Below are 16,316 nucleotides of genomic sequence, written 5' to 3' on the forward strand. Positions count from 1 at the left end.
ATGGGGCCAGCTGGTAGGAGCCCTGGGGAGGCACCTGGTGCTGGGGAGCGGGGCGGGGTGCTGGCCCACCCTGTCTGAGCTGGGCTCCCAAGCACTGACATGGGGCTGGAGCCCAGTGAGGGCCAAAGGGGCCAGCATCCTGGGGGCTGAGGGAGGGGCAGGTGGGCACCCACACTGTGGTGTGAAGGGTGATGGAGAGTCTGAGCACTCACTTGGTTCTCACGGGACGCGTCTCTGGAGGATGAACTTCAACTTCCGAGCACCCCAGAGAGGAGACCTGTGCAGCCCCGTCCTGATGCTGCACCCTACCCCTGCCACCCGCGTTCACTTCTGCACCCCCAAGACCAAAGCTGAGGCTGGCAGAAGGGTCCTGGGCCCTGACGCAGCCCTGGGACGCCGCCAGCTCCCGGCTCCCGCCCACACAGTGACAGTGGGCCCTTGTCTCTTCCCTGCTCACTGGGTCTGAGAGGCAGACGCTCCCACGGCCACCCCACAGCCAGCTCTGCAGCCTCCCCGAAGTGCCCGGTGAGTCCCCTCCCTGCTCACCTGTACCCCGGCCCTCAGGGGCCAGGACCTGGCTCCTTCTGTCCTCCCTGGCTGCCTGTCTTTGGGCTGAGGGCGGTGGGTGCACGGACCCTGAGGGCCCTCCAGCCAGAGGTTCCACAGGGACCCCCCACGGGGCATTTCCTGGCCTGAGTGACAGGTGTGATGCTGCAGGGCCCCGGGGTTAGCGGATGGGATGGATGCCCACTGGGTGTCAGGGCCCAAAGCGGGGGGCCCCGCCCCAGCCCGCACCATCAGATGGGCCTGTAGGTGACCCCCCACCAGATGGAAGGTTCTGTAACTGAGTCCTTGCCCAGGACAGGGCACAAGACACGCGGGTTAGACTGGAGACTGGTCCTGAGGTGACAGAGCTGGGAGGGCTGCTGTGCCCGACTTGTTGCCAAGGGCCTCTGCTCTTCATGTGCGTGCATGTTACTGCCCTGCAGCAGGCTGCGCCTGCTCAGCACCAACTGGTCCAAAGGACAAAAGATGAGCTGACCCGGCAGGGCGTGGGGCAGCTGCCGGGCTGGCCCGAGCGCTCCAGGGCAGACCCCAGACAGCATGGGCTGCAGGCAGGAGGTTTGGGCCAAGCCCCTGCGGAGGCAGGGTGACCCCTAGCAACTTGTGTGGGATCCAGGGCGAGGTACCAGGTTCTCTTGGAGGTTCCATCACCTTGCTGGGCCTCAGTTTCCCTTTCTGTGATTCAACACCTCCCAGGAGGGCCCCACTGGGGAGGGTGGATGGGCATCGAGACCTAAAGGTGCTTGCTCCAGCTCACATTCGGACACAGCCATCCTGGTCAAGCCAAACCCCTGGAACCTCCTGTATTGGCCAAACTGGGCAGGGCCAGCTGCCTGGGAGGCCCTGTTCCTCCTCGCAGATTGAGGGGCCTCCCAGGGACAGGGGGGCTCTGCAGAAACCCAAGCCTGGCCCGGGCGTGGGTACTCTGAGTGCCTGGCAGCCCTGTCCTGCTCTGTGCAGTGAGCAGAGTGACAAGCTGGTTTCTGGAGCCTCCATCACTCCTGCTGTGTCCCCAGGCGGGGGTGGGCCTGGGACACCTGCCTCTGATGACACCAGCTCCCAGTGGTCCCAGGCCCTGGGGAGGAGCCAAGCGGAGAGAATGTCCCGCTTGTGTCCATTCAGCCTGGAGGGACACGTGGCATCTGCACCTGCTTCCTGCTTGGGCACAGCTGCCCTTTGGACACCGACCAGGGTGGGGGCTAGGGGCTTCCGGGGCACAGGGAGCTACTCTCAGAAGCCCAGAGGCAGTGGTGGGGTGGGTGGACCTGGGATTAGGCAGTGGGTCTGCTGGGCCCAGCAGGCAGCGGGGCAGGGCCAGCGTGCTGGCTGAGAAAGCCTTGCAGGAGCAGGGGGTCCTGGGCTGTGGGGGAACACAGCGGAGGTGTCTCTTTTGGGTACCTCAGGCGTGAGGCTGAGCCAGCACACCCTCCCTAGCACCAGAGCAAGGCCTCTCTGGTTTAGGTGTGTGTGTGCACCCCATTCTCCATCCCGACTGTGTCCTCCAATGCGCACCGCCTGTGCTGTGTGCAGGGGCTTGATCCTTGCGGAGCAAAGCACGAAGCATGATGCTGGGGGACTCACTCTCTGGCTCCTTCCCTCTCAGTGCTCTAGTTATCTCCACCTGCCTGGCCCATGGGCCCTGGCTGCTCCAAATCCTGCACGTGCACCATGTCCATTTCTTGTCTGCAGCCCCTTGGACCACCCAGTGCACTGGGCTGAGCACACTCACTCAGGTCTCTCCGTGGGGGCCAGGCCAGCCCTCTTTGCCCTGGTGCAAATCAGAGGAAGAGGCCTCGTGGGTGGGCCCAGCCCAGCAGCAGAGGGCCCTCTGGATTGCAGACCCCACATGTGCCCCAAATGCACCCCCACCTGAGGCCTGGCTCTTACTAGCCTCTCTCAGGAGCTGCTTGCCCCCCCCCCCCCCCCCCCGGAAGCCCAGCTGGCTTCATCGCCGCCGGTGACCCCTCCCCCACCAGCCTGGCTTCTCTCCCACGTGTGCACCAGCTGTAGGGGGCCAGCCCAGGAGGGCTCCGACCAGAGGTCTCTCATCCCCCTCCGCGGGCCGGGCTCTGCAGGCACCTAGAATGGCCCGGAGCTGCTGCTTTTCAAGTTCAAACCCCCGCCCCCAGCGCAGACGGGAGCCGTGGGGGAGGGGGAGGCGTGGGAAGGGCCAGCTGGGACCCAAGGTGAGGGGCCGGGTCAGGGTGATCTCCCAGGTGCGCACAGGGCTGGGCAGGGCGCCCCAATCCCCATGGACCACAGGGGATGGGGAAGGGACGGGGCGTGGGCTCCCTGGGCCCATCCACTGACCTGCTGACCGCTGGCCCTGCGGCCTGCAGAGCATGGGGACCCCCCGGGTGCCCGCGCGGACTGTGCTCTTCCAGCGGGAGAGGACCGGCCTCACGTACCGCGTGCCCGCGCTGCTGCCCGTACCCCCCGGGCCCACCCTGCTGGCCTTCGCGGAGCAGCGTCTCAGCCCCGACGACGCGCACGCCCACCGCCTGGTGCAGAGGACCGGCTGGCTGGCCGGGGCCTCTGTGCGGGTGAGCGGCACCGCGGGGGAGCGGGCCGGGCGGGCCGGGTGGAGCCGTGCAGACGGGTAAACTGAAGCAGCCCCCGCCTTCCCGGCAGTGGGGCGCCGCTCGCGTGCTGGGGACGGCGGCCCTGGAGGAGCACCGCTCCATGAACCCCTGCCCGGTGCACGACGCGCGCACGGCCACCGTCTTCCTCTTCTTCATTGCCGTGCACGGCCGCACCTCTGAGGCCGCGCAGATCGCCGCGGGCACCAACGCCGCGCGCCTCTGCTTCGTGACCAGCCGGGACGCAGGGCGCAGCTGGGGCGGCGCGCGGGACCTCACGGCGGAGGCGGTGGGAGGCGCCGAGCAGGGTAGGTGGGCGCACTGGGCAGGGGTGACGGCCGGGGGTCGCCGGGCCCTGCCCCCAGCCTAAGGGTCACCGACACCTTTGCGGCTGCCCAGTTCCCGGAACACTCAGTCCCGCCCACGGGCAGGAACAGGCTCTTCATCTTTCCTGAGCTCGTCTCTGTATCTGAGCCTGAGGTCTCAAACCCCGGGCCTCGCTCATCTCCTTTACCACTTTCTCCTCCTCTTTCTCACCCCGCCCAGGGCCGTCCAGCCCAGGGGCCTGACCTCAAAGCTTTCCCTCCATTCTGCTGCTCCTTCTTCAGGGGCCTGACCACCCATTGCCCTCAGGGGCCACCCCAACCCTGGCAGGTGGACCCTGACCCAGGGGTCACCCCCACCCTGGTAGGTGGGAGCTAAACTGAGGGGCGTGGCAGACGCTGAGAGGGGGACAGGACACACGGAGCTGAGGGAAAGAGTTATCCTCTGGAGCCCCTCGGGACTGTGCCTGCGGCCGGAAGAGGCTGCCCAGACCCCATGCTGGAGGTCCTCACACCCCCTCTGCCCTCGGCTGTCCCTCTGTCTGGGCAGCGCTCACACTGGGCACTGGTGGTGGCCATCTACCTGTGTTTGGGGACTGCCCACCTGCTCACATGCTGAGAACCTGGCCAAGTGGCCTGCCTGGGCTCCCCGCTCCTGATGATGGCCAATAGAGGCTTATCCAGCCCGGGAGGAGTCAGGGTGGCCAGAAGGAGTGGAGGGTGGAGGCGTGATCAGCGGGTGGCTTCCTCATGAGTTATCTCCTAACCTAAGGCACTGGCCCCCCTATCCACCCCACACCCCAGGGTGGCACTGCCTGGCCTTGGCTGTGGCTGTCTCCCTCCTGGGGTAACCAGCAGCCCCTCCTCTCTGCAGACTGGGCCACGTTCGCTGTCGGCCCTGGCCACGGCATCCAGCTGCGCTCAGGTCGTCTGCTGGTGCCAGCCTATACCTACCGCGTGGACCGACGAGAGTGCTTTGGCAAGATCTGCAGGACCAGCCCCCACTCCTTTGCCTTCTACAGTGATGACCATGGCCGCACCTGGCACCGCGGAGGCCTCGTGCCCAATCTGCGCTCGGGCGAGTGCCAGCTGGCTGCGGTGGACGGTGGGCGGGCCAGTGGTGTTCTCTACTGCAATGCCCGGAGCCCCCTGGGCAGCCGCGTGCAGGCTCTCAGCGCAGACGAGGGCACCTCCTTCCTGCCTGGGGAGCTAGTGCCCACCCTGGCTGAGACAGCCTGGGGCTGCCAGGGCAGCATCGTGGGCTTCCCGGCCCCGCCCTCTAGCCAGCCCCAGGATGAGGGGTGGTCAGTGGGTGCTGGGAACCCCCCACAGCCTCCACACCTCTTTCCTAGAGTCCAGGAACCCCCAGAGGAGGGCGCTGGAGATACCGGAGGGGGCAGGAGGCCTGGTGGGACGGGAGGATGTGGGGACAGCCCCAGGGAGCCTGGTCAGGGCCCTGGGCTTGGTGGGCATAAGGAGTCCTGGACCCCAAAGCTCTCCAGGCCCCCTGCTGCCTTGTCTCAGAGCCCCACGTGGCTGCTGTACTCCCACCCGGCAGGGCGCAGGGCTCGGCTCCACATGGGCATCCACCTGAACAGGTTCCCTCTGGACCCCCACAGCTGGACGGAACCCTGGGTGATCTACGAGGGCCCCAGCGGCTACTCTGACCTGGCCTCTATCGGGGCCACCGCAGAGGGAGCCTTGGCCTTCGCCTGTCTGTTTGAGAGCGGGGCCAGGGTCTCCTACGAGGAGATCTCTTTTTGCATGTTTTCCCTTCCCGAGGTCCTGGAGAACGTGCCGGCCGGTCCCGAGCTGCCCAGCCACGGAGGCAAGCCTCGGGGGCGCTGCTGGCCCTCCTGATGGGCCCTCGGGCCAGGCCTGGGCTGTGGGGTGCGGGGAGGAGCGGGGAGGAGAGCAGGGTGGTGGAAGGTGAGAAGGTGGGGAGGTGGGGGGGACCCCCGGCCTGGACGGAGCTCTGGGGCACTGGCTTCGGGAGGAGCCTTTGCTCCTTGGCTTCTCCGTGAAGAACCATGTGGGAGAGTCTTTGTGAAGGAACCTTAAGAATTATTCAAAAGTTCAGTTCTAATAGTTTCAAACAAGCAGGGGTGATGCAGCTGAAATTGGAGGGAGGTGGGCTCTGAGCCCCGTGGGGGCAGGAGATGGGCCGTGGAGGTGCAGCCGACCCCGGATGCCGCACGAAGCTGTCTTTGCGGGGCGCCAGGACCCCTAGGTCAGCAGGAGGTGCTTCATTGTCCGTAGCATTTTGCTCTTTCATCTTGCTCTGCTGACTACTTTCTAGCTTATGAACGAGAAATAAAGGAATTGTGCGTTTACGGACGTCCAGGGACGTTTCTCTTCAGTTCTTTCCACGTTGAAGCCCTGGGGAGGGTACCCAGTGCTCTAGCCCACTGCTCTGACCCCCACTGCCCCCCAGTTTCATTGCGGGGTCTGCTCTCCCCCCTTAGCTAAACTCCCCAGCGCCTGGGGGCAGTCAGAGGTGGGGGCAGGATGAGGACGGGGAAGCGGATATCCTCTGCGGCAGCCCCCGGATCTGTGTGGGATGTGCAAACGGCTGCCCTGCCCGCTCTGCACTTCTGGCCGGAGGGGCAGGGATCCTGGCGGCTGCCCCTCCCCCACTGGGCAGAGGCAGGTGCCCAGAGCAGGGTCGCCTTCCAGGACCAGCCTGCATGGGAGCATCTTTTTATTTCTTTGCCTTTTTAAAGTCTTCATTTCTGGTTATAAAAATAAAATATGCTCTTTGTAGAAAATTTGGGAAATGTAAAAAAACTATAAAGAAAAAATAAAAATGACCCTGCACGGATCCCTCTCCTCACCACAACTACGATCATCCTTTTGGTGTTTCTTTCCCACATCTTTTTCTTCTTTTAAAAAGATATGAGTGCATTGAAATGCAGCATCATCTCACTCCAGGTCGGCTCCACCTCGTGGCTTCTGAGCACCAGGCCCCTGCGGGGTGACCTTCTGGTGCTGGGCAGTTTTCCCGGTTATGAATCATGCTCGATGAGCACCTTTGGGGTGTCCCTGGGTGACCCCGGCTTCCAGTCACCTCCTTAGGCTGGATTCGTGACCATCTTACACTGCCCTCCCAAATGGTGGGGGCATCCAGGAGGCCTCTGAGCTACCAAGGGTCCATGGGACCCAGCCAGGACGGTGGGCCGGGACTCGGTGGGCTGAGTCCCCAGGGAACTCAGGACGGCCAGTCCCTAAGGGAGCAGGGAAGACCCTCGCTGCTGCCTTTCATTCTCAGCCGCTTCTGTGGCGGTTGCTACCTTTCGGGGGTCACTGCTGTGCTCCAGGTGGTGGTGGGATGGGGAGCCTGGATCCGGGGGCCCTCAGAGCCCTGAGCGTGCCTGCGCTCACCTAGGGACCCCCACCTCATGGTGGCCTCAGCCCTGACAAGGACAGCCCCCTGCCTGGGGCCTTGGGGCAATAGCTTGAGTCTGCTTTTCTGTTTTCAAATCCAAACCAGAGAAACCAGCAGAGATGGGCGGGGGGCTTCCCAGAGGCACAGAACGCACAGGTGTGCAGCCAGTGTTCCCTCACACTTCTGCACTGAGTGAGTAATGTCCCAGAAATTCATGTCCACCTGGAACCTCAGATTGTGACTTATTTGGAAATAGGGTCTTTGCAGATGTAGTAAAGATAAGGGTTGAGATGAGATCGTCTTGGATGAGAGTGGGTCTTAAGTCGGATGAGAGCATCTTTAGAAGATAGAAAAGGACACTCGGGGAAGGCCATGTGGGGACGGAGGCAGAGATTGGAGTGATGCTGCCACAGCCAAGGGACACCTGGAGCCCCCAAAGCTGAGGAGGCAGGAAGGACCCTTCCCTGGAACCTTGGGAGGGAGTGCGGCCCTGTGACACCATGGTGTCCGACTTCTGGCCTCCAGAACTGGGAGAGAATCAACACCCACTGTTCAAGCTGCCAGGTTTGTGGCACTTTGGGAACTGATACACCTTCCTTCACTCGCCATCTGTCCTCAAGGCAACTCCTGGATGTTGTGCCTGAGCGAAACCGCTGCTCTCCCACCTGAGGGAGGGTGGGCCCTGTCCTCAGGGCGGGTCGTCCCCAGGGCAGATACTGGCTGTCACTGCCTGGCAGTGTGGCGTGGCCAAGAGGGACAGGCCTGCTGTCAGATGGATGTGGGCTTGAGTCCTGGCCCACCATCCTGGCTGGCACAGCAGGCACACTGCCAGCCTCCTACTCCCACGGCTGCATCTCTGGGCGGGCTCCTCCATCCCTCCCTGCTCCCTGGGGGCTGGGGAGGGTCCCCGGACATCCCTCAGCTGAGCACGCCGTGCAGGCCAGGCTTGGGGTCAGGTCTATGAAGTGTCCAAAGCTGGCCCTCCTCGGGCAGGCCCATCCCAGCAGCATGGCATCCTCAGGAAGGGGTCCAAGGTCTTCCTGACTCCTCGCGGTCTTGGGCAGCTGCTGAGGGCCCTGGGGAGGGTCTCCCTTGGTGTGACCCAACAGGCAGGGAGGGAGGGAGTGAGAGTCCCTGGGCTCAGGGCAGCTTGGGCTGCCTCCTAGAAACCACCCCCCGCCCCAGCCTGTTACCGCCTGCACTTGCTCTGGTTGGTCCCGAGGGGCTCGGACGTCTGGTGCTTGCTGGTGTCGGGGGCAGCTGTGCTGGGACACCCCTCCCTGCTTCTCTGGACCTGGACCCAGCTGTTGGTTCCCGGGGGTCAATTTGCTGGGACCTCTGCCTGTGGCTTCCCTGCTCCTGGGAGACTCCGTACCTCGGGCAGTGCCCAGCCTCTAGGGTCACCAGTTCTCATGGTGTGCCCCAGCCTCACCCCCACTGGGTCTTGTGACACCGGGCTCCTCTGACATCTGACACCCCAGCTCCCTTCCCTGAGCCACTGCCCCACCCCTGGGCTGCTCTGAGCCCCTGCTGTGGCCCCTCTAGGGTGGCCGTGCCCTCTTCCAGCCTCTTCCTTCCTTCCTCTGTCAGGAACTTGGTGGGCAGCCCCTGGACACTTCCCTGGGCCCTGCTACCCTCCTGAGGGCTGTCCCCAGGACAGGTCAGGCAGTGCTCCAGCCAGAGCACCAAGCCAGCACGGAGAATTCTAGCATCCTAATCCCCTTCCTATCCTGGGACACAAGTCCCCAAACACCACTTTCTCAGTGTACGCTTCTTTCTGTCTTCTGTGCACTTTCTGTCATTCTCTATGTCTGTGCTTCATTATGGTTCATTTCTCTTGACTTTTCTTCTAATTCACTAATTCTCTTTTTCCTGTGTTTAATTGGCTGGGAGTTATTCTCTCCCCGCATCTTGCTGCCTCTGTCTCTGTGTCTCTGTCTCTCTCTCTGTCTGTTTTAATTTTCTGCTCCTTTTTTGTGTGTGTGCAGAGGGTAAAGGATAAAACATTTATAGAAGGTTTCCTATGTGCCACATGCTGTATATGTTTCATTCCATTAACAAAGTCAAAGCCCCAGGGAGGTGGATATTATTTCCATTTTCCAGATGGAAATTGAGGCTCAGCGACTTGCAGGTGGTTTTACAGTTCGGGGTAGAAATGAGCTTGCAGTCTGTTTGATCGTTCCCACATCCATTCTCTTAAACATTCTCCCTTCACATGATTAACAATCAGGATGGTCACAGGCTTTAACTCCAGCCCGTCTCACCCCATCCGGTCCTGCCCCCTTGAGGTGAGAACACCCCACGTCTTTCCCGATGCCCACACAAACAGAACACCAGGTGTGAAAACATACGGATACACCTCCCTTTTCCCCAGGTGAAGTGGCCTCATTGCCACGATTCCACAACTGACTGTCCCGTGTGAGGGGGGCCTTGTCCCCCCAGTGCTGTCTGCTGATGGCCCATGGCCACTTTCCTTGGCCCCTCAGGCCTCACTCCCAAGGCTTCCCACCAGCAAACCTCCATCCCAGGGTCTGTTTCCCGAGGAGCCCGACCGACAACACAAGCATTTCTCAAGACCTGCATCCTAACTTATTCTTCCTGAATAATTGCATGATACGTTCTAGAGCATCAAGGTACCGCGATCAGCTCAACATCTCCTTATTGAGGGACATCCAGATTGTTGCTAGTCTTTTTTTATAAAAATAATTTATTTATTTGTTTGAGGAAGATTGGCCCTGAGCTAACATCTGTCACCAATCTTCCTCTTTTTTTTGCTTGAGGAAGATTCGCCCTGAGCTGACATCTGTGTCAGTCTTTCTCTATTTTGTATGTGGGTCACCGCCACAGCATGTCTGACAAGTGGTGTAGGTCTGTGCCTGGGATCTGAATCCACAAACCCAGGCCGCCAAAGCAGAGCTCGAGAACTTAACCACTACACCATGGGGCTGGCCCCTGTTGCTAGTCTTGTGATCGTTATTATTGCCACTGCAGACAAAGCTGCAGTGTATGTCTTGGAACGTCTGTCCCTACAGACTGAGGCTTTGATTTCTATGGGATAGATTCCTGAATGTGGGTGACCAAATGGAGATCTCTGTAATTTTTATTTTAACAGATCACAACAGGTAATTTTCTCAAAAGGAGTAGCAACTCACAGCCCATCAGTTATGTATGAGAAGGTATTCTTTTTTGTAGCATTGCACATTATCTACCTTTTCACTTTTTTCCAATTCGATGGGTGCACGATGGTCTGTTGTGCATTTCCTGGATGACCATGAACTTTCGCTTGTGCTTGTCCTGGGTGTAGACTCACAGAGAAGGTGAGTGTGAGCTTCCTGGACCAACAGTGGGGTCTTAACCTTCCACTCTATGCCTGCTAACTTCCTCCTCCTTGCCAGAAAACACAGTTCTGTTAGGTCCCAAGCCATGGGAACGCTCCACTCCATCTGGGGAAGGGAGGGGTCCTTATCAGGTAGCATCTGTAACAGAGAAGAGAAACTGGGCTCTGAGTCTTGAGCGGCTCAGGACAGCACGGAGAACAAAATCATAAATAAATGCAGAGTAAGGTGGGTTGTTGTCTTCAGCAGTCTTCAGACTCTGAGCCATTTATCAAGAATGTTTTGGAAGATGGGAGGGAGGGAGGACAGCCCACACAGGGCAGGTCCTATGGGAGGGGCAGGAACTCCTGCAGGTGCCCAAGTAAACAGAGAGCTTCAACGACATCTGTGAAGGTGGAGAACGACTGTGAGATACGGAGTCAGAGTCCGAGGCTCAAACCTCAGCTTCGAAGCTGCGTGGCCATGGAACAGCTCAGAGCCCACTCCCTCGTCCAGGTTGGTGGGCTGGAGTGAAGTGATGCTTTCACAGCGAGACGGGTTGCACAGCCGTGCTGGGACCCCACATCTCTCCTGGGTAGAGCTGAGGGTGGCGGCCTCGCCTGGGTGTGGGGGTTTGGGCACTGGGATGCCTGTGGTCACCTTTGAACTCCAAGCAGAATGAATAAAAGGAAAACCACATCTTAGTACAACAACAAAACCAAAGATAGGGAGGAATCTTAAAGTCAGTTGAAGAAATGGATGACCTTGTAAGGAGCAACAATTAGATCAAAGTTGACTTCTCAACTGAAATGATGGAAACTGGAAGATGATGGATCAGTTTCTTCAAAATGCGCTGAAACTGGTTGCCACCCAGAATTCTATGCCTAGCAAACATATCCTTCAAGAACAAAGGTAAAGGGCCTGCCCGGTGGTGTAGTGGCTAAGTTTGTGCACTCTGCTTCAGTGGCCCTGGGTTCGCCGGTTTGGATCCCGAGTACAGACCTACACACTGCTCACCAAGCCATGCTGTGGTGGCATCCCACACGCAGAAAATAAAGGAAGATTGGCACAAGATATTAACTCAGGGATAATCTTCTTCAGGCAAAAAGAAGAAGATTGGCATGGTTGTTAGCTCAGGGCTGCTCTTCCTCACGAAAAAAACAAAACAAAACAAACAAAAGAACGAAGGTAAAATAACAACATTTTTTTTAAACAGTTTTATTTTTATTTTATTTATTTTTTGTGAGGAAGATGAGCCCTGAGCTAACATCCATGCTAATCCTCCTCTTTTTGCTGAGGAAGACCAGCTCTGAGCTAACATCTATTGCCAATCCTCCTCGTTTTTTTTTCCCCAAAGCCCCAGTAGATAGTTGTACGTCATAGTTGCACATCCTTCTAGTTGCTGTATGTGGGACGCAGCCTCAGCATGGCCGGAGAAGCGGTGCGTCGGTGCGCGCCCGGGATCCGAACCCGGGCCGCCGGTAGCGGAGCACGCACACTTAACCGCTAAGCCACGGGGCTGGCCCCATAACATTTTTAAATAAAGAAAAATGACTTAATTTGTCACCAGCAGAGTCACGCTAAAGGAAATATGAAAGGACATTCAGTGGAGAGAAGATGATTCCAGGTGGAGAGTCAGAAGAAGGACAACGGCAGAAATAAACTGGGGGTCAATCTAAGTGAATATTGAGTGTACAAAATAACAATGACGTCTTGTGTGGTCTCGACTATACATGGAGTTAAAATACATAAATGAATAGCACCTGAGTTGAGAGGGAGGTAAATGGAATGACAGTCTTCTGAGGTCCCCGTGTTGTCTGAGAAAAGGTGAAAGTACCAGTTTGTACCAGCCAAGGACACACGTGTAACCTCTGGTGTGAGCACCAAAAAAACAGCAGAATTGTACAAACTGATGGAGGTTACAGACAGAAAAATAGAAAACGATCAATTCAAAAAAGGCAAGGAATGAGAGAAAATATACATAGAACTGATAAGATAAACGGAAAGCAAATATTAACATAGCTGATTTAAACCCAAACGCATTAGAACTACATTAATGTAAATTGACTAATATTGCAATTAAGAGACAAAAAAGGCCACGCTGGCAAAAACAAAACAAAACAACAACAAACTCCACCGCAAGCTCAGCTATATTCCACTGACAGCGCACCTGTACAAGATGCAGAAACATCAAAGTTGAGAGTTAAGAGAGGATCAGTCGACCATGAAATGTACTCAAGAGAGGTGGGGGAGCTCTCCCTACCTCAGGCAGAAACACCACTAGGGATAACGGGAGACATCGATCCACGGAAAATTCTAAGTTTTAAATTTGTGCCTAATATTATGCCTCAAAATATGAAACAAAAATGGTCAGATCTGTGGAAACAGGTCCACAGTTACAGGAGAAAGTTTTAGACACGAGTCTCCCAGTAACTGACGGAGCAGGCCAACAAAAATAGATCAGTAAGGCCCCGGAGACCCAGCTGACTTGCCCAATCAATGTGACCACACTGACACAGGAGGAACAAGACCGTGCAGAATATGCACTTCTCAAATGCACTCGGATAGCAGCATCGACATTGTGTTGGATCGTAAAGTCAAGTCTCACAGACCTCAAAGGTTTGAAAATTATAGCGAAATTGAGCTAGAAACAGAAACAAAAGATAATTGAAAATCTTCATATATTTGAAAATTGAGAAACACAGTTCTAAATAACTCATGGTTCAAAGAAGAAGCCATAGTGGAAATTAGAAAAGATTTTGAAATTAATTACGTGAACACTACATAAAACTTGTGGGATGGGGGCAGGCCCAGTGACGTAGAGCTTCAGTTTGTGCCCTCTCCGCTTTGGCGGCCTGGGGTTCTCAGGTTTGGATCCCGGGTGCGGACCTACGCAGGGCTCATCAAGCCATGCTGTGGTGGCATCCCATATACAAAATAGAGGAAGATGGGCACAGATGTTAGCTCAGGGCCAATCTTCCTCAGCAAAAATACCAAAAAAAAAAACCCTTGTGGGATGAAGCTAAAATTGGGACTACGGGGAAAAGGACAGCCTTAGATGCGTCTGTTAGACTAGGGGCAAGGCTGACATCATCTAGCTCATGAAGTTAGAAAAAGGACAGCAAATTGAGCCTAAAGAAAGTGGAAGGCAGGGAACAACACAGAACAGAGCTAATGGGATGGCGGAAATCACAAAGCAGAGGGAGAGACACAAAGTGAAGGCTGTGCATCCTTCCACTCGAGGGGCTCTCCCAGGTGCCCCTGACCTGCAGGGAGCCCAGGGCAGCCCACGCTGTGGGAGCCCAGGGCTGTGGGGAGCCTCACGCCCACATGAGTTGGTCGGCTCAGGAACCACAGACACAGGCCCCCCAGGCGGGTGGGACAGCCTGACCAGCATCAGAGGGTGCAGGATCTCCCCAGGAAGGGGCGAGATTGAGCAGCAGTTGAGGGGCTTCAGCTACACCACTTTGATCACCTCACCCCGCACATCCTGAAGTCTCCAGAAACTCAGGAGCCTCACCCAGATGCAGAGGGGCATCCGACCACACTGGACCACTGACCCACTGGGGCCGAGACCTCCAGGCCCCCACACCAGGCCCCCAGGGCCCACACACTGGCCCCCAGAGTCCCCATGCCGGGCCCCCAGGGCCCCCAGGCCTGCCCCCACAGGACCCCCACACCAGCCCCCCAGAGCCCCCACGCTGGCCCCCCGCAGGGCCCCCACACTGGCCCCCCAGAGCCCAAACACCAGCATCCCCTAGGGCCGCCATGCCAGCCCCCCAGGGCCCACATTGCCAGCCCGGCCTCTGTAACCCCGGGGGCAGCTTCTCTTTGAGATCCATTTCTTTCTCCCGGGGCAGACCTTGGCCACAGCCCCCACCCCTTCCCACAGGCCCCAACCTTGAATTTCCTGGCAGGGCTCAGACTCCCGTCCCAACTGTCCCCAGGACCTTGGGTTTTTACGCCGAGGCGTCCAGTGGATGCCTAGCACTGCAGACCAGGACAGAGAGGGCACAGGTGGTGGGAGGGGGTGTCCTGGGCAGAGGGGCTGCAAGGATGGGGCTTAGGGGGCAGGACAGGGAGCCTGGTGGGCCCCAGGCTGCTGGGTAGCCACTCTGCTTCCGGCTCTGGGTCCCCTGCCTGCTGGGGTCTCAGGCCTCATTCGGGAAGCCCAGGCCCGGGGCTGAGACTTGGCCACGCCCAGGCCCTCCTGACACCCGCTTCGTGAGATGCTCAGATGCTGAGGGACGGACCCACTGGAGCAGGTGTGGGTGGCAGTGGGCGAGACACTCCGGCTAGGGCTGGTGACACATGCGACGGGGGCAGAGCAGGGGAACGGAAAAAGTGAGTGGAGGCAGGCTGCAGGGGCCGCCTTACGGGAAGGCAGAATGCAAAGTGCTGACTGCGTCCCTCTCACTTCTTATCTGAGCCGCGTGCTGCCACCAGCGGGTGGCCCTGCACCACCAGCTCGGACGGCGGCTCTGAGAGGCGACCGCTTCCTTCCCTCCCTGCTGCACGCTCTTTTGTCTTTTTTTTTTTTTTTGGTATCAGTGTGAACTCATGCTCTTTTAAATGTTCTCAAAGTGAGCTAATCAATTCGATTTTTAATTTTAATTTTGGTATTTTTGATGCTCAAATTGCTGCCTTGTCTTTGGACAGGACCCTAGCCTGGTTTTTTGCTTTTGGGGCAGCAAGTCGTCTCAGTCCTTCCTGCACACACCCTGCACTGACCGCACGGGCATCCGTCCAAGGAGCCGAGTTCACCGGGTGTCCGAGCCAGACCCCACCTGCTTCAGCTGCTGGGGCCAGCTCAGCCCCTGTGCCTTGGGGCCTCCCCAGCCTTCTGCCGCCCCAGACCCAGCACAGTGAACCCCACGTGCTTCTGTCGCTTCACTTTCTTGCCAGTTACCCCTGGCAGGTATTTCACAGGTGGAGTTCATGGGTCAAAGAGCTAACTGCTGGGTCATGCCCAGTCCTCCTCCAGTGTGCATTTCCACCCGCAGTGCAGGAGGGGCCTCGGCCCCATGTCCTCCAGCAGCGCGGCATCCAGCTTCCAGAGGCTCGCCACTCGACCAGTGCAGTTGTAATCTGCATTTTTCTTATTATGAGTAAAATTGAACATCCTGTCCCTGTTTGAGGGATGTGTGTATATAGAGCGTGTGTGCGTGCGTGAATTGTCTGGTCACATCTGCTCACTTTTCCCTTGTACCTTTGACCTTGCTTTTCCCATATTTTTAGACCTTTCTGGAATTAGCCTCTTGGGTGATATTGCAAATACTCCTCCCATTTACTTTGATCATTTTTCTCGTTTTCTCTGTTTGTAGAGCTGAATGTCTCAGTCTCCTCTGTCTCGGTGCCCTGATTTTGAGCCCATGTTGGGAAGGTTCCTACCCCTTCCAGGGAAGGAATTCACCCTCGTTTTTTTCTGGGTCTTGTCGTTTCTTGTTTATATTTATGTCTGTTGCTCTTGGGACTTACACAAGCTTGAGGCGAAGGCGTGGGTCTCCCTGAACATTCTTCCAAATAGCTGTGCTGTCCCAACACCATTTATTAAGAAGTCTATCCCCCCCTCCCCGCCCCATAGAAGGATCTATTCCTTCTTTTCATGAGCTAACACCTCTGTTTTAATTACAATTAGTTTTAGATCTGATAAAGCTGGTCTTCTTTCACTTTCTTTTCATGGTTTTCTTGGCTGTTTCTTGCTGGTTTATCTTTCCATGCGAACTTTACAGTTATAGAAATGTGGGTTCTTACTGGGATCGTGTCAAACTTATGCATTAACTCAGGAAGGGCTGACGTTCTGAGGGTGTCGTGTCATCCTGACCGAGAATGCAGCGTGCTCGGCCCACACTGCGCCAGCTCTCCTTCTCACTACATTCATGCCTTGGGCATTTTATCTTTTCTGTTGCTGTTGCAGACGGAATATTCTCTCTCACTTTTTCTTCTGACTGGTTATTGTTTGAATACATGAAAGCCACTCATTTCTGAATGTTAATTTTGTATCTGCTACTCGACCAGATTTTCCTATCGCTGTGGCAGTTTTTCCACAGAACCTACTGGGTTTTCCATGCACGCAAACCGCGTCATCTGCAAACGTCCCAGCAGTGTTCCTGCTGATGTGTGACTGCCTGGCACCTCCAGAGCGAAGTGC

The 16,316-nt window shown here is 57.3% G+C and overlaps 1 protein-coding gene across 1 annotated transcript; it reads left to right on the plus strand.

Annotated features, from left to right (window-relative positions):
- The first annotated feature begins 2,903 nt into the window (after positions 1-2,903).
- NEU4 (neuraminidase 4) lies at positions 2,904-5,360 on the plus strand. Its single transcript, XM_058533503.1, has 3 exons — positions 2,904-3,107; positions 3,196-3,451; positions 4,341-5,360. Exons 1-3 carry the CDS (start codon positions 2,907-2,909, stop codon positions 5,324-5,326), a joined length of 1,443 nt encoding a protein of 480 aa, XP_058389486.1. The 5' UTR covers positions 2,904-2,906; the 3' UTR covers positions 5,327-5,360.
- Positions 5,361-16,316: the final 10,956 nt, after the last annotated feature.

The sequence above is a fragment of the Diceros bicornis genome, chromosome 37 (genome assembly GCF_020826845.1).
Source record: "Diceros bicornis minor isolate mBicDic1 chromosome 37, mDicBic1.mat.cur, whole genome shotgun sequence".
NCBI lineage: Eukaryota > Metazoa > Chordata > Mammalia > Perissodactyla > Rhinocerotidae > Diceros > Diceros bicornis.

What these genes read in the sequence shown, in the direction of transcription:
- NEU4 (XM_058533503.1), top strand. Translation starts at nt 2,907, where the DNA reads ATGGGGACCCCCCGGGTGCCCGCGCGGACTGTGCTCTTCCAGCGGGAG. An exon ending in TGGCCGGGGCCTCTGTGCGG is followed by an intron (nt 3,108 to 3,195) that starts GTGAGCGGCACC and finishes CCTTCCCGGCAG; the next exon opens with TGGGGCGCCGCTCGCGTGCT. An exon ending in GGTGGGAGGCGCCGAGCAGG is followed by an intron (nt 3,452 to 4,340) that starts GTAGGTGGGCGC and finishes TCCTCTCTGCAG; the next exon opens with ACTGGGCCACGTTCGCTGTC.